The sequence below is a fragment of the Nomascus leucogenys genome, chromosome 12 (genome assembly GCF_006542625.1).
Source record: "Nomascus leucogenys isolate Asia chromosome 12, Asia_NLE_v1, whole genome shotgun sequence".
NCBI lineage: Eukaryota > Metazoa > Chordata > Mammalia > Primates > Hylobatidae > Nomascus > Nomascus leucogenys.
Window position 1 is genome coordinate 38,227,700 of NC_044392.1, and position 23,874 is coordinate 38,251,573.

At 34.7% G+C, this 23,874-nt stretch overlaps 1 protein-coding gene across 2 annotated transcripts in view; it reads right to left on the minus strand.

Moving 5' to 3' along the window:
* The window catches only part of NUF2 (NUF2 component of NDC80 kinetochore complex), a 34,003-nt gene extending 10,712 nt beyond the window's left edge, over positions 1 to 23,291 (minus strand). Inside the window, exons 1-10 of one of the 2 annotated variants that reach the window (XM_003258788.2) lie at positions 23,037 to 23,291; positions 19,063 to 19,205; positions 17,513 to 17,587; positions 16,773 to 16,849; positions 16,176 to 16,237; positions 8,145 to 8,242; positions 6,895 to 6,968; positions 5,481 to 5,577; positions 4,530 to 4,592; positions 1,261 to 1,398 (exon numbers count right to left, since the gene is read on the minus strand). In XM_003258788.2, coding sequence (XP_003258836.1) covers positions 1,261 to 1,398; positions 4,530 to 4,592; positions 5,481 to 5,577; positions 6,895 to 6,968; positions 8,145 to 8,242; positions 16,176 to 16,237; positions 16,773 to 16,849; positions 17,513 to 17,587; positions 19,063 to 19,185 — 807 coding nt within the window. In that variant the 5' untranslated portion in view covers positions 19,186 to 19,205; positions 23,037 to 23,291. The remainder of the gene's footprint in view (positions 1 to 1,260; positions 1,399 to 4,529; positions 4,593 to 5,480; positions 5,578 to 6,894; positions 6,969 to 8,144; positions 8,243 to 16,175; positions 16,238 to 16,772; positions 16,850 to 17,512; positions 17,588 to 19,062; positions 19,206 to 23,036) is intronic. The other variant, XM_003258789.4, reaches the window with a different exon arrangement.
* Positions 23,292 to 23,874: the final 583 nt, after the last annotated feature.

The following is a 23,874-nucleotide window of genomic DNA, read 5'->3' on the forward strand; positions in this document are numbered from 1 at the left end:
TACTCTTTGCAAATCATGGATATAATCCCTTTACCTGTCATGTGCACTGTAATTATGTTCTAATATGTCTACTTTTCTCTATAGATTTTCTGTTTCCAATCTTAATTTAAAAAATCTATCCCAGTCCAAGATTATATAAATGTTCTCCTAAAATCTGTAAAACTAAAATTTTTTAAGGTAAATTTTTAATACATATAAAATTTACTTTTGTAAAAGAGCAACGTGTAGGCCCAATACCCTTTTCTTCCAGATGAATAGCTAATTGAGCCAGAACTGTTTTTTAAATAAATCATCCTTTTCTCATTAATACTCAAATCTATTTCTGGGTTCTCATTTCTGTTCTGGTGATCTTTGTCTATTCTAGTGTGATAATCTTAATCTTCAAGAATGAATTGGATAACAAATTCAAAGACAAACCACATATGGTTTTTAAATTAATAGTTTAAAAACATTGCTTCACAAAAGATGGTAAATTGTCTACCCACTTCTAAGTCTGTATTGCACCACATCAATCCATCTCCTACAGTAGTAACCCATAATCTTGAACACACCTTACTCCCCACTACCCCACAGAATTCACATATGCTGTTCCCTCTGCCTTTAATGTTCTTCCATACAATGAACTGGGCCTTGGTACTGCTATGTTTAAAATGAAAAGTGTCTTTTTTTTTTATGCCACCATCTGAAGAATGGTAGCATTCTTCCTTCCCTCTTCCACCTGTACTTCCAGCCCAATACTAAACTGGGCTCCCCTTATTACATTATTTCAAAGCACTCTATACTTTCTTTCCTCTTTCTGATACTATTAATAGATTTTAATTTTTCAAGCAGACATTCACAGCAAAATTAATCAGAAGGTACAGAGATTTCTCATATACCCCATCCACACACATGCATACCTTATACTTTGTTGTAGTATATATTATAATTTATAATTACAGTTGTTTGTAAAATTGCTTAATACTTTCCTCCCTTGTAATAAAGTAATTAAATCTCACGACCCAGCATTTCTGTTTTGATCTCCCAGAGCAAAGCCTCAAAAAATTGTTGCATAATTGAACAAATGTCTTGAAATTATATTTATTTTCCCCATATCCACCCTAGAGAAAAGCTACAGATTAGAAATAAGGTCAAAAAAGTTTAGGAGGAAAAGTATAGATAATTCAGAAATCCAAAAATTAACACATAATTAAATAAGAATTTGCTAATTTTTTTTTTTTTTTTAAGATACAAAAGCATTAAAATAAAAAGAAAACTCACTCTAGCATTTTTAAGCTTCTGGACCGTATCTTTCATTTTTTCTTTATAATTCTTTAGCTTCTCTGGAGAATCCACAATTTTTGTTTTCAAACTCTCTTGTATTTCTTTCAAAGAAACCACTGACAATTTTAGTTCATTCTGTTGAGAAAACATTTTTATATATTAGATATAATAAACTTGGTGATTTACCATTCTAGTAATGGGAAAGAACAAAGAAATTAGGTCCATGTTCTCTGTAATGGGGGTAAAATTAAATTCTGAACACATCACTTACCTACTTAATTGCTCACATTTGTCTATAGGCCAAAGATCAAGCTCCTTAGCAGGACATTCAAAGCCTTTCATTACATGGCTGTTAACTCTCTTCCTGTCTAGTCTCATCTCCCACCAGTTCCCTACTGCACCCTACAATCTGGTAATTCTGATCTTATGTTTAGACAAGTATAAGTGATCTTTCTTTGACCAGTAGGGTCCTCCTAGAATATCATTATCCCACTCCTGTCTGCCTGCTAAATTTGTACTGATCCCTGAAAATCCTGCTCCCATTTTCTCTACATTTCTTCTTTAAATAGTACAATTTTTGTATATGCAACTCTATACTATAATTGTGTACTTAATATGTGTTTCATAAGACTGAGCAAATTGGAGTCGTGAAAATGTATCCTGGTTTTCCCAGTACCCAAACAAAGCTATAGCACTGAGAAGGTGCTCACTACACATGCTTGCTGAATGAAAACAAATTCCCTTCTCCTGAATTTCAAAAATGAATGTAACTATTCGAAGAATCAAAGTGAAGCGTAGCTGGAAATTCTCTTGAAAGTTTGTTGTAAGTCTGAAATTATGTCAAAAAAAATTCCTATGAATTTTCTTCTCAGATATTTGTTGATAAGTTGTATTTACATTGTTTGGGGACCCTCTACGACTCTGTGTACTGACAGGAAAGATTTTCCAGATATATTAAGTTAAAGAACCAATTTACAGATCAACATATAACACATAAATACATTTCTATAAAAACAGAACAACAAAACAGTGACACATGATTATGTGCCTCTATATGTGTAGGCATATGGTGTTGGAAAAACGAAGGGAATAGTATTACCTCAAAGTAAAATGGGCTGAGAGAAGGCCTTTCACATTTTGTACCCTTCTCTGTCTCTCGCTCTATATATATATACTCCCCTCTCTATATATACATACATATATATGTGTGTGTGTGTGGGTGTGTGTATACGTAAAGAGAGAATATTTCATAACAGGAATGTATTACTGTGTTGTGTAATTTGTCTAAATATTTTTAACTTAAAAGAAAAGATTCTTACTTTTTGATCAGCTAGCTCAGAGGCCAAAACTGAATGTTAGATATAATGCATTCCTGTAATTTCTGTATATTTTATTATTTTATTCTTAGAGTTTTGCAAACCACCACATTATCGACTCTCTTTTAATGCTCTACAAGATTAGAGGTTATTTTCCTTACAATAGTGTTAACTTTCATCACTTTTCTCCTCTTTATAAAAGGTCTAAACTTAATAAGTACAAAGTGCTTGTTTTAACTTGGATTGAAATGAGACAGAAAGAAATAAATAATAAAATTGAGCCATAGTAAGTACTACTCAGATGAAAGCATTCCCCAATAAAAAAAAAGATAGAAAAATAAGGGAAATATCATACCAGAGTAAGTTTCTCAAGGATCTAAAGTATACACGTTAAAACAATAAGGAAACTACAAAAGTACAATGAGAAAATATAGTATTAAAAAATAATCTGATAAATAGGACAGTCCTTTCTATGTACACAATTAAAGCCAAAAACCATAAAGGCCATATCTATAAATTTTACGACATAAAAACATAAGCCTTCTAATGGGCAAAAAAAATATAAATTTGACAGACAAATAAATGGAGAGCTAAAATCCTTAATTCATGGAGTTTCTTGAAAAATAAATAAGTGGCTGGGTACGGTGGCTCACACCTGTAATCCTAGCACTTTCAGAGGCCGAGGTGGGTGGATCATCTGAGGTCAGGAGTTCAAAACCAGCCTGGCCAACATGGTAAACCCCATCTCTACTAAAAATACAAAAAAATTAGCCGGGAGTGGTGGTGGATGCCTGTAATCCCAGCTACTTGGGAGGCTGCAGCAAGAGAATCCCTTGAACCTGGGAGGCAGAGGTTGCAGTGAGCTGACATCATGCCACTGCACTCCAACCTGGGCAAAAGAGTGAGACTCCATCTCAAAAAAAAAAATAAATAAATAAATAAATAAAATAAATAAGGTGCACAAAAATATGGTAACACCCCGCCTCTACTAAAAACACAAAAATTAGCTGGGCGTGGCGGCACGCACCTGTAGTCCCAGCTGGTCAGGAGGCTGAGGCAGAAGAATTGCTTGAACCCAGGAGGTGGAGGTTGCGGTGAGCCAAGATCGCTCCACTGCACTCCAGCCTGGGTGACAGAGTGAAACTCTGTCTCAAAAAAACTAAAAAATAAATAAAAATAAAATGAGATTTTCTTTTTTTCAATGTAACAGTAACAAAGATTTTAAAAGCCTGAAAACATCCAATTTTGGCAAGGGTATAGGGAAAGGGACAGTCTCTTGTTCTACTGGTAGGAATATAAATTGGTATCTTTCTAGAAATCAGTTTGGCTGCATTGGTCAATTTTACATGTGTATTTCCTATGACCCAGAAATCCTAAACAAAAAAATTTATTTTAAATAAAAGCAGCCTGTTGCAGAAATGTATGTATGTATCATATGTATGCATATGATACACACATACATATATTTCTGTTTAATAGCAAAAAATTAGAAGCAATGTAAAAGTCTATCAGAAGGGGATTAAAAGAATCTACAAGACAGCACATACATATAATGCTTAACTAGATGCAAGCATTAATATAATGAGGACCTATTTAAAATTCATAACTGTTTTATATTGCTAAGTGGAGAAAAAAGCAGGTAAGATGTATTGAGCCTAATATCATTTACGTAAAATTACACATGCATATTTACATTTGCATAGCAAGTACAATCTTTGATATACGTCAGATTGTATAGTGAACTTTCAGGTGATTTTTACTTTCTTCATACATTTCTGTGTTTTGATATTTTTTAAAACAATAGTCATCTATTATACTTAAGTTGAAAAAGATGGTTTCATTTTGAAGGGAAAAAGGGAGAAACATTTGACTATAACAACACACACAGCTAAAATACTCCTCCACACAATATATTCAAAGTAAATGCTAGTGAAAAGAAAAGATGTTTACCAAACGCTTGGTTTTCTCTGAAATATTTGACTTCTTTTGGGAATTTCCCTCTTGCAGCACTATCTAGGGGAAAAAGCAAACACATGTTTTATAATGATTCAAAACATTTAGATTTAGCCCACTCACTGCTGTCTCACAAAATTAAGGTAAGAAAGTAGTTAAATGTGTTAGATCAGATATTCTTCAAACTTTCTCTGTTCATGATGCTCCTAAGCCAAAAGAAATATCTAAGAGTTCCTTTACTAAGTAGTTAACTCCAAATAATGGCCTAATATTTATGTCCTAACACTGTAGCCCTTTGAAAAATAATACATATAAGTTGAAAGAAAAAATTTTTATTTTGTTCTTAAATAACCTCGAGTACTTCCTAATTAGATGTATGTACCTATTGGGCACTGCATAAATTCATGTACCTTGGAGCGTATATTTCAGATTAGATATAGACATTCTCATTTCCTGTGTCACAGTGATTTTTACACTGTGCTTGCTTTTATCACAGCAAATGCCAAAATCCCAGTTTCACAAGGATATGAAAGGAATGTGACCAAAAACTGAAACTGTGAACTACCTTGAATTCAAGAAGGATATGACAGATGCTGAGTACTACAGTGGTTCCCTTGAAAATTTAAGATATTTTGAGGCATTCTTGAGGGTTTACTGCAGTATCCAGGGTGCCACAGTGCATGGTTTGGAAGCAGTGAAATTAGACCTAGGAAAACCCTAAAAAATTCTATTCAATAAGACAACAAAAAACTTTGCCAACGAAACCATCACGGTTCTAGATGGTTGAGAGAAGTATGTATCCATTATAAGGGGTACAAATGGGCACAGAAATATATTCTATTTCTTTGGTAATAGAGAAAGCAATGTGTTGTTACCTCCACTATACGTTCCACCACATCTACAAACAAATTTTATTTTTTAAAGTTTAAGGTGCCTCACAACAGATACCGTTTTTTGATGAAAATCCTGATTTAGTGATTGTTGTAGCTCCTGAATACCATCTGAAAGCTGCTTGAACTCTTCTTGCTCTTCAACTGGAACAGAACTTAACACAGCAAAATAGATTAAAATACTGCTCTTCTCTTTTGAAAGGCTAAAATGAAATACCTGTCCTCAAATAACTTAGATGAAGAAATCGTCTACTTTTATGTTTCTGAATTACACCCTTTCATGTGGCAATCATTTAAAATGAATGATCTGGCCTCTACTACAGGCAGAAAATAAAAATCAAATGAGCTCCTTCAGTTTTCTACTATCAAATCTATGGATCCATCCACATACATACCTATCCTTTCTAACTCCACTCCTAATAAAATGAATATTGTATTCCTTCTGGTAATGCTGATTTCTCTACCTCTGCACTGGCTATCATTGCCTCACATCTCTTACTCCCGTACCATCCATTCTTCCGCTACTAGTCCTTCCTTACAACACTTACACGTGTTCAAGTCTCTTCCATAAGAACGTTTTCAAATTTAGTTTTTGCCTATCTGATATATTAGCTATTTTTATATAAACTCCCTGTTTAAAGCCTTTGTCTATTTTTTTAAAGTTATCCTTTTTCCTGTCAGTTTACAGGGCTGCTTTGTAGTTTTGTATATTATATTTGTATATTAGGAATATTACATGGGTTTTGTTATTAGAGTTGGTAAGGCTTTGTGGCATGAGCTGCAAATATTCTCTCCACTTTGTCATTCTTGTTTTGATTTAGTTGGTGGTATCTTTTACCCTGTTATATCCTAATGTCTGCCTGTCCCCAGTCTTTTCAGCTTACTGCTGCCTGTAAAGGCAATTTTAACCAGGGGCAGGTTAGAAAATCTCTCATCTAAAACAGATAACCTCAAAGACATCTATAAATCAGAAGAGATTTTAAAAATCCTGCTGAAAATCAATATATATATATATATATATAAGGAAGGCCAAGAAATCAAAACTGTTGAGTGATTCTTTTCCCTACATTACCTATAAGTCAAAAACAAAACAAATAAACAAAAAGTCTGTTGTAGGAGTAAACGTTTGATGGAATCAACTGATCTGAAGGAAGATACTCCAGGCAGTTACTGCTCACCTACGTAAGACAATATTCCAGACATAAATTAGAAGAGTAAGCTAATGGCTTTAAACAAATCAGGCTAATACATTAACAACAACAACAAAAAAAGCCAAAGGATGTATTACATAATTAAGAGTTAGAAGAAAAACTAGTTTTTCTTTTTTTTAGAAAAGGCAAACTCAAATACTCTGCTATTTATTAAGGGAGATAAACGAGACTTAAGGTAGACTACAGGGTTGTAAAATACTACTTACAATTCATTTTGCATTTTGAAATTGCATTTATTTTACTTGTAAATCTCCCACTTACTCAAGTCTCTCCAGTTTCATTAATGCCTCCTGGTGTGCAGCGTTTAACTGTTGCATTTTGTCCGCAGAGGATTTCTATTAAAGCAATTTTAATCATCTCATATTAGTGCATTTCAACACAATCAGTGTGTCCAAAATGCTTACTCATACTATAGTTTGAACCATCAGAAATAAAAAATTTAAGATAGAGTTAGGCCTTCATGACAAATGAATTAGGAATTTCTTTACTCAACACAAATGCTGGGTTCTTATCATAGGCACTGAGCTCAGTACTGAGAATTCTCAAGAAGACTAACTTATAGGTCTTGAACTTAAGTAGCTAAGTCTCCTTGAGGAGCCAGATACAAGAATAAAAACCCACAAAATAGCTTGTTATTTTTAATATAATGGGAATCAACAAGAGTGACATCTAACCCAACTTGGGTAATGGCTGGGAAGAGGGTGATAGGACATTGTAGAGGTGATAGATGTCTGAGGTTTGTCTTAAAGATAGTAGAGTAATTAACCAAGCAAAATTATGAGAGTGTGTGTATGTTGGCACATGAATGTGGTAAGCTTTGAAGATTATATGATGTTTAGGAGTTATAAGGCTAGCATGATTTGTGCAAAGAAGTATGAATCTATATAGCTCAGTGAAGCTGAAGCCTAGGGTCTAAGTGTTTGAAGTTACTCTGGTGCTTTTCTAAGAGTATGGTACCCCATTACTGAAGACAAATGGGAAAAATCACACAGATGACTCATAATCTCCCCCCAGTTCTCTAAATTGTTGATGAAAGGAAAATGAGTTTCTGTCTGTTAAAGAGACTGCCTTGGACTGAATCTGGGCAAGCATGATAAACACCACCACAAACAGTCCAATTATGCCATTATTTAAAAGGCAAATATAAACCTCAAATATGTCCATTATTTAATAAAAGCTACACTATCTATGCAAACTTCAAAGAAAAAAATGTAAACATATCAATATTCTCTAACATTTCCTAATATAGGAAAACAAGCCTCAGCTACAAGATTTTAAGACAAACAGAACTCAGCCTCTCCATAATGTTACCAAATTTCAAAGAAAATCTGATTCTGAGATATGCTATCCAGTAACTAAAATCTGCAAGTTAATATAAATATAAAAATGAATTCAATTCTAAAGGCAATACAGCAATTTGCTGTCTATGACAATCATTTCAAAACAGATTATAAGTTCATAAATAATGTTACTGATCTGGCATGTAACCCCAAAACATATTTAAACCTTACATATTGCCAAAGAAATTCCATATACGTCTCACGGCATGCTTCTCTGAAGTGAATAAAGTTGATAATGCCACTTAAAAACCGACTTGTCCGTTTTGCTTCTAAAATAGAAAGCAAGACTCTTTAAATAAACCTTTGAACATAATATGAAAATGAAAATTCATCCTCTTCCACTATATATTCTGCACATAATATATAAAATAAAACTGTATAGGATATAACAAAGTGTAGAAAATCTGCTCTAGCTTAAAGGTAAAAATTATCTTTGTATTAATAACTTAAAAGGCAAACCACTTTTGGTCATGAAGGAATAACAGAAACCAGAATTACCCTCCCATATTAAAAAACTAGAAAAACAAATAAAAAAAATACATGAAGCAACAAATTTTAGATGCTGGACAACAGGCAATATAGGACAGCAATCTCCAAGAGAAACAAATGAGGTGAATTCCATTACTGCACCAGCCCATGACTGAAGAGTTTTCAGGCTGTACTCCAGAGAAAGAGAACACAAATAAAACTTGTGCATCTTGCTGGGTCAAGAACACAAAGTTTAGAGTTTGCAGAAGCCAAAGCAACCAGGATTTATGGAACTGAATATTAAGATGAGGAAGCTGTAAAGAGAAAGAGTTCTGGAAATCTGTAGAGGAATCCCCTCAAGTTCTCAGTTAAGTACTAATTAGTTCATGAATACGAAGAAACTACTAAGGCCAGGAAAACAATAAAAAATATTTGAAGGAATAAAAAAAATCCAGCAACCAACAATGTAAAATTCACAATGTCTGGCATCTGCTAAAAATAACCAGACTTGCCAAGAAAAAGGACATGATCCATAGTAAGAAAATATAATTAATCAACAGAAACATATTAAAAAATAACACAAATAACATACATGGTAGATTTAGTAGATAAGAATGTGAAAACAGCCTTTATAAATAAATAAAGGGGGCAGAGAAAAGAATCAGCAATATGAAGAAATAAAAGCAAAGATTTTTTTAAAAAGATCTGAATTAAGCTTTTAGAGTTGAAAAATACCTGAAATAAAAATTACACTGATAGGAATAACAGTAGTTTAGACCTAAAATAAAAAGGATTCATGAAATTAAAGACATAATATAAGTTATCTAAAATAAAGTCCAGAGAGAAAAAAATGAATACAATATCTGTGAGCTGAGAGACAATATCAAACAGCATAACTAATGTGTAATTGGAATCCTACAAAAAGGGACAAAAAGACTTTTATAGAATAGTTGAATATTTTCCAAATTGTATGAAAACAATAACCATATCCGAGGAAGTGAACAAACCTAAATGCGGGGCAGGGGTATAGGGGGAGGGAAGAAAGAACAGAAAAACAAACAAACAAAAAAAAAACACCTAAAAGTCACATTATATTCAAACTGCTAACAACTAGCTTAGAAGGCAAAAGAAATCTTACAAGTAGCCAGAGGAAAACAAAACACCTTATATAGAGAGAAACAAAGATAAGAAAAGCAATAGCCTTCTCATCAGAAACAATGTAAGCCAGAAGACAATGGAGCAATATATTTAAAGCACTGAAAAAACTGTCAGCTAAGAATTCTATATTGTAGTCCCTCAGTATCTGCTAGATATTGGTTCCAAGATGCCTAGAGAACCCAAGTCTGTGGATGCACCAGTCCCTTACACCTGGCATAGTGGTCGGATGTGGTGGCTCACACCTGTAATCCTAGCACTTTGGAGGCCGAGGTGGGCGGATCACGAGGTCAAGAGATTGAGACCATCCTGGCCAACATGATGAAACCCCTTCTCTACTAAAAGTACAAAAATTAGCTGGGTGTGGTTGCAAGCACCTGTAGTCCCAGCTACTCGGGAGGCTGAGGCAGGAGAATCACTTGAACCTGGTAGGCAGAGGTTGCAGTGAGCCAAGACTGTGCCACTGCACTCCAGCCTGGTGACAGAGTGAGACTCCATCTCAAAAACAAAAACACAAAAAACACAAAAAACAAAACAAAACAAACACACAAAAAATGGCATAGTACAGTCAGCCCTCCATATCTGTGCATTCTGCATCTGCAGATTCAACCAACTGTGGATTGAAAAGTTCACTTTTCATATCCACTGAGTGCTCAAGAAAAATACCTTTTATTTATCCATTTTTCTTTCTTTCCTTCTCAAAAAGAAGCGGGTCTCACTCTGTTGCTCAGGCTGGGATGCAGTGGCATGATCATAGCTCCCTGAAGCCTTGAACTCCTGGACTCCAGTGATTCTCCCATCTAAGCTGCTGGAATAGCTAGGATTACAGGTATGCATCACCACACCTGGCTCATTTTTAACATTTTTTTGTAGAAAAAGGATCTTGCTATATTGCCCAGGCTGGTCTCAAACTCCTGGACTCAAGCAATTCTCTCACCTTGGCCTCTCAAAGTGATAAGATTACAAGTGAGAGTCACTGCACCTGGCCTCAAGAAAAATACCTTTCAAAAATTAAAGTGAAATAAAGGCTTTTTAACAGCACTACAATAAGTGTTAAATAAAATCCTTCATGTGTAAGAAAAATCATACCAGATGGAAACTTGGTGTACTTAAAAGAATGTGAGTTAATATAAAAGACACTTTTCCTCATATAAAAAATTCCTTTAAGAAATCATTATATCAAAAAGATTAATGCACTTGTATGTTTATTGTAGCACTATTCACAATAGCAAACATATAAAATGAACCTGTGTCAATCAGTGGAGGACTGGATTTTAAAAATGTGGTATGCATATACCAGAGAACACTACTCAACCACTAAAAAGAAGAAATAATGTCTTCTGCAGCAATATGGTTGGAACTTGAGGCCATTATCCCTAAGTTAAATAACTCAGAAACAGAAAGTCAAATACTGCGCATTGTCACTTATAAGTGGGAACTAAACAATGGGTACACATGGACATACAAAGTAGAACAGACATTGGAGACTACAAAATGTGGGAGGGTAGGAGAGGGACAAGGGTTGGAAAATTACTGATTCAGTACAATGTTCACTACTTGAGTGATGGGTGCACTAAAAGCTGAGATTTCACCACTACACAATGTATGTATGTAAGAAATCTGCATTTGTACCTTCTACATGTATTTTTTAAATGTCAAAATAGAAAATCCTTTCAAAGATAACTGTTCCACACAAATCTAATATCGATTAAGGTGTTTATGATATCTGTAAAAGTAAAATTTATGACACAATAGCACAAAGACCAGTAGTGGAGAAAATAAAAGTATATTATTGTAAGGTATAATATATTTGAAGATAGACAACGGTATGTTAAAGATATATACATGTATACTGAAACTTGGAGCAAATACCATTTTAAAAAGACATATAGCTGATAAGCCAATAACAGACAAGGTAGAATATCTTTTTCATATATAGTATTATATAAAATAAAATTTATTTTAATAAACCAAAATAAGGCAGGAAATGGAGAAAACAGGACTAAAGAACAGGACAAAGAGAAAACAAATAGTATAAAGGTGGATTTAAGCCCAATCATATCAATAATAACATTAAATGTAAATGGTCTAAGACTCTGATTAAAAGACAGAGATAGTGATGTTGAATTTAAAAAGCAAGACCCAACCATATGCTGTCTACAAGAAACCCGTTTTGAATATAAAGGCACAAGTTACAAGGATGATATGACATGGTAATATTAATGAAAAGAAACCTGAAGTAGCTATGTTAATATCAAATCAAGTATATTTCAGAACAAAGACTATGTCATCAAGAGGATATAGCAATTCTAAATGTGTATGCTTCTAAAACTAGAGCTTCAAGGTACATAAAACAAAAATTAAAAGAACAGACAAAACAGACAAACTCACAATCATAGCTGAAGATTTTAACATCTCTCTATCAACAGTTCAAAGAACAACTGTCAAAAATTCTGTAAGGACCCAGTAGGCTTGAACAACGCTATTAACCAACTGGATCCAATTAACATGTTTAAAACACTCCACTCATCAACAACAGTGCTCACGGAACTTTTACAAGGATAGACCATGTGGTGGGCTGGATAATAGCACCTAAAGATGTTCAGGCCCTACTCCTTGGAATTTGTGCATGTTATCTTATTTGCAAAGTGACTTTATAAGTATAATTGAAGATCTTGAAATGAGAAAATTATTCTAGAATATCTAGGTGGGCCCTAAATGCAATCACAAGTGTCTTTATAAGAGGAAAGTAGGAAAAGATTGGACTATACACAGAAAATAGAAAGCAATGTGATCATGAAAGTAGAAAGAGATTTAAACATGCTATACTGCTGGGTTCGAAGACAGAAAGGTCATGATCTCAGAAATGCAACCCTAGAAGCTAGAAAAGGCAAAGAAACTGACTCTCTCCTAGAGCCATCTGAAGGAGTGCAACCTTAGTAACACCTTGGTTTTGGCCCAGTGAAACCAATTTTGAACTTCTGACCACTAGAACTATAGGAGAATAAATGTATGTTATCTTAAGTCACCAAGTTTGTGGTAATTTATTACAACCACCTCGGTGAACAAATACAGACCATATTCTGGGCCATAAAATAAGTGTGAATACATTTAAATGGATTCAAATGATACAAAGTATATTCTCTGATCACAAAAGAAATAACTTACAAATCAGTAACAGAAAAAATTGTGGGAAAATCCCCAAATATTTGGAAAGCAGACAACACACTTATAAATAACCCATACATGAAAAAAGAAATCAAAGGGAAATTAGAAAATATCTTGAACCTAATAAAAATGAAAATACAACATATCAAGGTTTGGGGGATGCAGCTAAAGCAGTGCTAGAGGGAAATTTACAGCAATAAATACCTATATTAGGAAAGAAGAAAGTTATCTAATTAATGGACGCGGCTTACTGCCTTAAAAAAAAAACAAACTAGAAAAAAAGAGTAAATGAAACCCAAAATAACCATGAAGAAAGAATAACAATAAGCTGAAAATTCAATAATAATCAAAAACCAGAAATACAGAAAAGTCAATTAAGTCAAAAGCTAGTTCTTTGAAAAGTGATAAGCTGATAACCAGACTGGTTCGGAAAAAAAAAGAATAAAGAAACAAATTATTAATGACAGAAATGATAGAGAAGATGTTATTACCTACCCCAATGACATTAAAATAATATGGGAATATAATGAACAATTTTATGATAACAAATTTGCCAACCTAAAAATTCCTTTAAAAAAATAAATCACCAAAGCTCACTCAGGAGTTTTGACAATAAACAACCAGAATAGCCCTTAACCTATTACAGAAATTGAATTCTTAATTTATCCCAGAGAGAAAACAGCAATCCAAGATGGATCCACTGGTAAATTCTACCAAATATTCAAAAATGAAATAAATAATACAAATTTTATAAAACAATTCTGAAAAATGGAAGCAGGAATCTTTCCAAATGTATTGTATGAGACTGGTATATCCTGATATTCAGATCAGTCACTGCAGTGACATTGCAAAAAAAATACAGAACAATATCCATCATGAACACAGACAAAAAAACTTAATAAAATATTGGCAAATCAAATCTAGCAATATATTAAAAATATATCATAACCAATCAGGACACATCCTAAATGCAAGGTTGGCTTAATATTCAAAAATCAAATAATGTAATTCGGTAGATTAAAAAAGAGAAAACCAATGATTATCTCACTAGAGGCCGAAAAGGCATTTAATACCCTTCATGATAAAAACTCTCAGTGAAATAAAGTAAAAGTTGTACATTCTGATAAAAAACATCTAAGAAAAATCCTACAACTAATACTTAATAATGAAAGACTAAATGGTTTCCCCCTAAGATCAGAAACAAGGTAATGATGACTGCTCTCATTATTTCAATTCAATGTTATACTAAAAGTCCTAGCCAGTGCAGAAATGCAAAAAAAAAAAAAAAAAAAGAATAAAAGGCATCTAGATTAGAAAAAAATTTTGTTCTCAAAGATTGAGAATTGTCAATAAGGAAAATCCTAAGGAATCTACAAAAAAAATCTACTCAAATAATAAGTGATTTTAGCAAAGTCAATATATAAAAATCAATTGTACTTGTCTACACTAACAATGACTAATCAGAAAACTTAAATTTACAGAACCACTAAAAATTTGATTTAGGCATTAATTTAACAAAACTTATTATACAAGGCCTGCACTCTGAAATTTACAGAACATCATTATAAGAAATTTAACAGCATTAATAAATGCAGAGATATAGCACGCCTATGGATCAGAAGACCCAATATTATTAAATTGTCAAATATCCCCCAAATGAACAATACATTCAAAGTAATCTCAATCAAAATGGCTTTTTCAGGGGAAGAAGGGTAGAAAGTGACAAGCTGGAAATACTAAAATACATATAGAGATGCAAAGGACCAGAATAGCCAAAATAATCTTGAAAAAGATGAAGAAAGAGGAATAACACTGATTTCAAGACTTACTGTAAAGCTAAAGTAATCAAAGTACTGCTTGACATAAAGATAGACATACAGATCAATGGAGTAGAATAGCGAGCTCAAAAATAGACACATATAAATATACAGTCAATTAATTTTTAATAGACTTCCTTTTTGAAAGGAGTTTTAAGTTCAAAGTAAATCTAAACAGGAAGTAGATAGTTCCCATATACCTTGGGTACCCACACATGTACAAACTCCTCTCCACCAACTTCCTTCACCTGAGTGGTATATTTGTTACAACTGATGAACTTGCACTGACACATCATTATCATCCCAAATCCACAGTTTACATTAGAGTTCACTCCTGGTACTGTACATTCTGAGTTTCGACACATGCATAATGACATGTGTTTACAATTAGAGTAGCATACAGAGTATTGTTACTGCCCTAAAAATCCTTAGTGCTAAAGGGATCCTATTCATCTCTCCCTCATCCCTAACCAGTGGTTTCCACTGATCTTTTCACTGTCTCCACAATATTGCCCTTTCCAGAATGATATACAGCTGTGTAGGCTTTGCAGACTGGCTTCTTTCACTTAATAATATGCATTTAATGTTCCTCTATGTCTTCTCATAGCTTGCTAGCTAATTTCCTTGTAGTGTTGAATAACTTCTATTCTCTAGATGTACTACAGTTTATTCATTCACCTAGGCTACTTTCAAGTTCTGGTAATTATGAATAAAGTTGCTCTAAACATCTGTGTGTAAGTTTTTGTGTGAATATAAGCTTTCGATTCATTTGGGTAAATACCAACGAGCATGATTGCTGGATTGTAAAGTTAAGAGTATGGTTGATGCTGTCCTGTCTATAGTGAGTGAGTTCTCACAAGATCTGGTCACTTAAAAGTGTGTGGCACCTTCTCCCTTGTGCTTTTGCTCACTCTGGCTATGTGACATATCTGCTCCCCATTTGCCTTCTGTCATGACTAAGCTTTCAGAGGCCTCCCCAAAAGCAAGCAGAAGCCAGCATCATGCTTCCTGTATAGCCTGCACAACTGTGAGCCAATTAAATCCCTTTTCTTTATAAATTACCCAGCCTCAGGTATTTCTTTATAGCAATGCAAGAATAGCCTAATACACACACCAAATCTCTTAACTTACAATAACATGATGGATAAATATCAAAGTCGAATTAAAGGACAATTAAAGCTAGAATTTTACATTCTAATATAACATTATGACTATTCTTTTAATGATAAAAGATAATTTCTATATGGTAAATAGTAATTGTTACATTTGATAAAATTGGTATGATGAATCCACTATGCAAAATCATACTTATTATTTGTACTCACATTCCCAAATTTATAGAACACTTTTTAAATGGAAGGAGTTTTAAAAAAAATCAGAAAAACAGCTTTTCTGTGGCTCTCAAAAGGAAAAAAAGAAATCCAACAAGATATTAAAAATTCATACTTAAAAATGGGATATACTTTTTAAAGCTAATTTCCTTGAAGTTGTTTTTTTCCTTTTTTTTTTTTTTTTTTTTTTTTACATTTACTGATGGAAAGGTGAAATGGTAGATTGAAGCCAGACATTAAAATTGTTTTAAATTCTCACTTACTTGGACATAGAATATCAGCAGTCTCAAAGTCATTCACCCGGCAGATAGGCAAAAATGAGTCCCTTGAAGATGAAGTACAAAAAGACTATTGAAAAGTATTTTGCACACTAAATACTAAGCTATAGGATATAAACATCTTATTTTCAGAAAAAGATTCTGGATGTATTTCTTAAGGTCAGTGGACGAAGCCAGAATTCTACTATAATGTATAACCCTATAGCACTGAAATCTATTTTTTCTGTGTATTAATCACATAGTCATGCAATACTAAAGTATAGTTATAGATTCTGATAAATAGTACATAAACTTGGTGACACTAAGACTCTTTTCAGAACTCAAACCTCTTCACAAAGACGGTAAACAATTTAGACTTACAGTATCTTAGAAGTTCAATTGAAAATATGCTCAGGAAGTGGCACAGTTGGAGGCAGTTCTGTTTGGTGGCAGTCTACAATTTTGAAAGTTTGAATGTATATGGGATGAAATGAAGAGGAACATAGTAGGTATTCCTTACCAAAGAAAACCATGTCATTAAGAAAACTTAATGTAATACAAATATGAATGTAAACTAAGACAATAAAATCACTCTTTACTCACAGATGAGTAACTAAATTGCTGAATGGTAAGAAGCCTTCCATTAAATGTGGATACATGACTTCAGAGTTCACTGGCATCTAAATGCAATAAACCACAAAATCAACATTACACATTGATTAGACAAAATGAAAAAAATCTTCAACCAAGATCAAAATATATTAACTTATTATCATTAAATTAAAAACCTTAATACATATCCTAGTATAAATACAGAGTTTTCATCATTATTAATGCTAGGTTCATAGTAGGTGCTTAATAAAGATTTTTAAATGAATTTTAAAAATGGAATAAGGTTAGCATTTACTAAATATCAGGTACTATGCAAATACTTAATTTGCTAAAAGCTCAGTTGCTTCATTTCAATTGTTTCGATCTTACTGCGTATCTTCTACTCTAATTTGGGAGTTCTTCCTGAGAAGAGAACAATATGAAGACTTAGCTATTGTTTATTGTAGTCTCTGAAAACTTATAAATCTATAACAACTGCATAGCATCAATGATCTGTGTCATTTAAGTCTTTTACTATGGTTTTCATCTTACTAAAGCTATGGATATAAACCATTATTATGCATAAGATCCCATTGTAAGTGACACTAATTTTATATGTCTTTGAATTTGTTAAAAATAAAGTCAAGAACTTCCTATCCTAAAAGCCAGTATGCATTGTAAGCAGAACTGCAGCAAAAAACAAAAAACAAACAAACAAACAAAAACATAATTTTGCCTCATCTTAAACTCACCATGTAAAAATGTTCCAGTCGAATTCCATATACTATTTGTAAGGCTCTCATGTAGATCATGTGCAAGACTTCAGGCTACAGCAAAAAACAACTTTGAATACTCCGATGCATAACTCTAAAGCTACGTCACTATCATCATTACCATACAATATTATAATCAATGAAAGCAAAGAAGAAAAAGGCAACAAAATTATTCCATTTCCCTTGAAATATTCCTTAATTTTTCCAAATTTTAAAACACCTTATGATGCTTAGTTTGCTCATATATAAGTGGTCAATGGGATCAGCTGTTTAAGAATGAGAGCAAGTATATCCAAATCCAATCCAAGCAACCCATCCACCTTAGGAAATGGAAGAAGAGTTAGTCTTTCAGAACAGGCTGTCAGGCATGTGGCAGAAATAATGGCACATTGAAAATGTGTGTGTGTGTGTGTGTGTGTGTGTGGGTGTGTTTTAAAGAACACAGGAAACCTGGTTTGCTGCCATAGATATTAAGGTTTCCTAAGATTTAAAGTTTAAGGGAACCCTTGATCAGGAGGTATAAATGTAATAGGGTTATATAGAATTTTAAAAACTGGATCTTCTAAAACAGCAGTTCCTAAATGCTGGACTGTGAATCTGTTCTGATGCATATATTAATACAAGTTTATTGGGTGAGCAGTAAGACGGGAAATATAGGGAAAATGTGGTAACCTTTTAAGAAAGCTGAATTTACTCAGTTTGAAGACATCAGTTATTCCAAGAGTATTTCTTCCATTTTCAAGAATCAAAGGGGGTAGTGAGATCAGAAAGTTTGAGTTCTACATCATTAAACCAGGTTTTACTATGTTATCACTTCAAGTCCAACACAAGAAACTGGAAGGAGACTTTGGGATTTTCTGTGACATATAAATAGTTCATTTTGTATTTAATAACTAAAGATATAAAAAACAATACCTGTCAAAACAAGTCAATTCCCCCTGGGGCATAATGCATGAAAATTAATCTGTAAGATTCCAAAGAGGATTATTTCTAAGCATTTTTTGTGGTTGAAAACCACTTGGAATAAGTTCCTTCAAGCCCTACCAATAAATGATACTCTGAGACCACCATTCCAATAATAATAATAAAAAATTTAATATACTTTAATATGGTTTAGAAGCTTTTTTTTTTTTTTAAGAAAACGACTATATTAAAGAATTGAATCCTAATGGGAATGTAGAAGTCACCACACATATAAACTTAGTGTTATTTTTTTTTTTATTTTTTTATTTTTATTATACTTTAGGTTTTAGGGTACATGTGCACAATGTGCAGGTTTGTTACATATGTATCCATGTGCCATGTTGATTTCCTGCACCCATTAACTCGTCATTTAGCATTAGGTATATCTCCTAATGCTGAACTTAGTGTTATTTTTAAATTATGCTAGGTGAGAGATTCTCTCTCGATAAAAATGACTGGTCTCCATCAAATAGGAGGCCATATCCCTTTCTTGCCACACAATAGACCTAGTAGCTTACTTTTTCCTTAAATACCATTATCCACATGCAAACATAACCACCTTTTACCTTTGGATTTGGATAAAGATCATTCTTGGTGAGGTTTTTACCATCAGCTCCTGTTAAGATCTTATTGCGAATATGAATCACAATCTCAGCTACATTATATCTGGGGAAAGACAAAGTTTCCATCTTGGAAGTTTCCTGTTAATCTGAAGGAAGAAAAAAAAATTAGAAATACCACATGATCAGTAGTTCTCATTATCTGGAAACTAATAAACATAAGGACAAAATGAACGAGCCAAAGTTGAACTATTCATAGTAGTGTTAACTATCACCAAATATCTTAGTAAGATAAAGATAAGCATTTATATACGTATCCTAAAATTACTTTTATTCTAAGGTGACACAGTTATTTTCTGCTAATTTTCCTAGTGTTGTTCTTTTGTAGGAAGAGAACAACACATTTGGGAAGGAGGACTTTGGTTGAATAATAGATGAGAAACCACATGCTTCTCTTTTACATTTGAGGGCCAGGGAGCTTAACAAGACCAATCATAATAATTAATTCTCAAAGCAAGGCATATAGGCAACATCATCAGCAGAAGCTATATATAAGCAACAATAATATAGGGCATAAAAAATTGTATTCAGTTTTGACATCCTATTCAATACATACATAGTGAGATGGCTAATAAGGTTGTAGATGCAAATAGAAGAGAGAAAAAAAACTGAGTAAGAATAGATGATATAATTAGTAGGAAATCCTATCACCAGAGTGAGAACTTTAAGAAAACGAAAAACTATTTCTCCTAATGTCTTCACGTAGTGAGTTATTCCTACCTGTGTCCCCCTAGAGTAGTAGTTCTCTAACTTTATCCCCAAGGGCACATCTGGCAATGGCTGGAGACACTTTTGGTTGTCAGCACAGGAGTGTGGGTGCAACTAGAATCTAGTGGATAAAGACTATGGATGCTGCCAAACATCCTATGATGTATAGGATGGCCCCCCACAGCAAAGAATTATCCAGTTCAAAAGGTCAGTAAATGCTGATGTTAAAAAACCTTGTACCTGTAATCTCAGCACTTTGGGAAGCCAAAGCATGTGGATCGCTTGAGCCCAGGAGTTTAAGACCAGCCTGGGCAACACGATGAAACCCCATCTCTACAAAACACGTAAAAATTAGCCAGGCATGGTGGCCTATGCCTGTAGTCCCAGCTACTTGGGAGGCTGAGGTGGGAGGATCACTTGAGCCTGGGAAGCAGAGGTTGCAGTGAACTGAGATCGCATCACTGCACTCCAGCCTGGGTGACAGAGACCCTGTGTCAAAAAAAAAAAAAAAAAAAAGAAAGAAAGAAAGAAAAGAAACCTTGTCCTAGAGCCCTGCATTTACCCATTATAATACTTGTTGCAATATACTGGAATTATGTTTAAAGAACTCTGACACCACATTGTGAGATTCCAGTAAGCTAGGATCTTTTCATTTTCTTCATACCTCTCCCTGTAATCACAAAAATAGCAGTAGTAACAGCAAGAGGGAAATGAGCAGCAATAGCAGCCACTGCTATTACTCTCAGCCACTCCCTTAAATACCTGTTGTGTTACCTTCAGATCCCCTACTCTCCAGTGAAGCAAAATGATCTCGGAGACCCAATGTGAATATATTCAATTTTGCAAACAAATTGAAATGGCCCACAATTCTGAGAATCTATTTCTTTAGGCTCCTAATTTTTTTAGAATTTTAGGGTTAAAAAGGGGAGCTTTGGCAACTTGCCTAACCTCTAATAAATGGAAGCCATTCTAAGCAACAATTAACAAATAACTTCTCAATTCAACTTGAACAACTTGTGACAATATCACAGAATTCACTCTCAATGCAACTTTTTCCCACTTTGTTATGGTTCCAAATTAAATAACTCTTCCTCATAGTGTGTGGAAATATGTTTTGTTGTAATTTTACCTCCTGGTCCTATGTACAGTCACTGCAACTAAATAAGATAATCTATTAATCTCTGTTTACATGACACCATTTTCAAAAACATGAAGAAAGCTATTACGCTTCTGCTAAGCCCTCTCTTCTTTAAAGTAAGTATAATTTCTTTATGTATGGCTATATGTAACTTTAAAATACTCCTTATATGACATTGTTTTAGAAACTACCATCTTATTCATCTTCCTCTAACACACACTATTTTGTAAATGTCTTCTTAAAATGTAGTGCCCAAACTGAACACGACACTCCAGATATGGTCTGTCTAGGGCACAGTATTAATGGCCTCTGCTGTAGCACTTACTGATCAACTGAAACTCCAAGAACTTCATCATGACCATCTTGTATCAAGACGGCTTCTCCCTGTTCTTTTTTCCCCCCTTTTCCTCTCTCTTTTTTTGGTCACATCTGCTGTGTCACTTGTGTTCTTGTTGTATAAATTGATTATTTGAAACTTAAGCAAGGATTTGTACTTTCTACCATTAAATTTCATGATTGCAAGCTTTCCTTTTAGAGCTAGGACCTTTTGTCTATTTTTTTTCTTTGAGGCAGGGTCTCAGTTTGTCACCCAGGCTGGAGTGCAGTGTGGCACAATCACAGCTCACTGCAGCCTCGACCTCCCAGGCTCAAGCTATCCTCCTGCCTCAGCCTCCCAAGTAGCCAGGACTACAGCAGGCACATATCACCACGCCCTGTTAATTTGTGTGTGTGTGGAGATGGGGTCTCACTATGTTGCCCAGTCTGGTCTTGAACTTCTGGGCTCAAGTGATCCTCCCATCTCAACCTCCCAAAATGCTGGGATACAAGCATGAGCCACCTTGCCAGGCCACAGAGCTGGGATCTTTTGGAATCCAGATTCTGATGCATCACATATTAGATGTTCCCTTCAGCATAAATATGCATTCTACATTTTCATCTAAGTCACAGACTTAAAAACTGTTCATAAAAGGACTGGACCAAAGAAAGACTTCAGAAAAAGTCACTTTTCCAAAAAAGCTGCATCTGAATTAGAGAGTATTGCAATAGAAAGCGTAGGTGTAAAGTATCTTCATAATTATTATCACTCGTTCCTCTCTTCTCTAATGTTTGGCATTCTGCTATCAGATTAATCCTTATAAAAACACTTAATGCATCATATAATATTTGTATGAAAATACTTCAATTACTCACCTTACCCACCACATCAAATTCAAATTTTTCTGCTAGGCTTCTAAACTCTTTAATAATTGAATGAAATTTCTGCTCCAAGTTAGTCTCCTAACTTTCCCAAACTTCCAGTATTTCCTTTTGGAACCTCCTCCAATATCCAAATTCTGTCATTCTTTCGAAGTACAATTTCAGTTACAATTTATTCATTAACGAGAGATGAAGACACTTTCCAACTACATAGTTTGAACTCCTAGGTGGGATAAAGTATATAAATGACTTAATATAGATGCAGTAATACTCTGTCTAACGAGTAGCAGAGATTAACTGCTATTTACTCCTCTGGTTTCTCATTTATTTGCAGCACCACGATGCTGAGCAGAGTGAGTAGGTACTAAAAGTACTGTTAAATTTTACACACTTCGTTTTGTTAAAATAAACTATTTGTGGATATCACAGTTCCAAGAGGCAGAGATTAAACAAAAATAAACAGAAATGGCTCCCAGCTTCAATGAATTAAGTAAAACGTTCCTTGAACTTTCAAAGGGAAAAAAATGATCGCGTTACGCATGCGTGGTGCTATATATACGCTGCTCTCTTCCTTTGAATTTTGGATTAGGTGTGATATTTTTGCCTTTTCATTCATGGTTTTGGATTTGGTTAAGAAACGTTTGGCAACGGACATGTGTAAAAAGCTGACAAGCATCTGCAGCCAAATAAGCCACATTACCACCACCTTTCCAAAAATCACACATAAATGTATGCCTAAATTGAACAATTTCAGCTCAAGCTCGTCTTCTTCGGTCTATGCTGCACCAGAAAACATCCATTAGCTTAGTAGGAACTGAGCTCTGGTTGTTTCTGGGACTAAAATCAAATAAAAAGTAACGATGGGCCCGCCCCTCACCTCCCAGGCGCTGGTTTCTTCCGCCTCCTCCCACCGCTGAGCACGACGAAAACACCGCCAGGCCCAGCGTCCCGACACCTGCCCGCGCCTTGGGATGGAGAAGGCGTCCACAGGTTTCCTTCCTCCGTCCTCTGGCGCTCACCTACAGTGCCGGCCGCCGACAGGAAGACGGCGAGTTCGGGGAGCAGCTACAAGCAAAGTCAAAAATCAGCAAACATCAACCGTTGTCACTTTTCAAACTTGCCGCCTCCTACTGGAAGTCCCGCCCCATTCCGCCAAGCCCACGTCCAACCGCGACGGATGCCGGTTGGGCTCAAGAGAAGCCAGGCAGCTAGGGCTGGAGTTGTCATGGAAGGGGCAGGGCGCAGGGCGGAACCATTGCTCGCGGAGCTGGCGTCGAGTCGGAACCTCGGACTGCAGGAAGTGGGAGCACCGCGGTTTCGGGGAAGAGACTGGGGTTGAGCGTCTAGCCCAGCTCAGCGTGACTTCCGCCAGCGTTTAGAGCGTTTTCGGGGTCCGAGTTGAAGAGCAAAACCAAGTGGAGGAAACTTCACTAAGTTCAGGGTGACAAGGGAGGAAGTACAGAGGTAATTTATAGAATTCCAGAGTAATAATAACTTGTTGAACATTGATTATGTGCCGGGTTTTGTTAGATGCTTATAAGCATCATCTCATTTAGACTTCATTAAAGGGGAGAAAAGGGAGAGTGGAGAGATACTATCATCCCCTCAGGTGAGGGCTCTGAATCAGAGAATGCAGTTATCTGCGCAAGTAGTTCACAAGTAGCATAGCTTGGATATGAACACACATCCTCTGACTCTGTGCTCATAAGCACGAC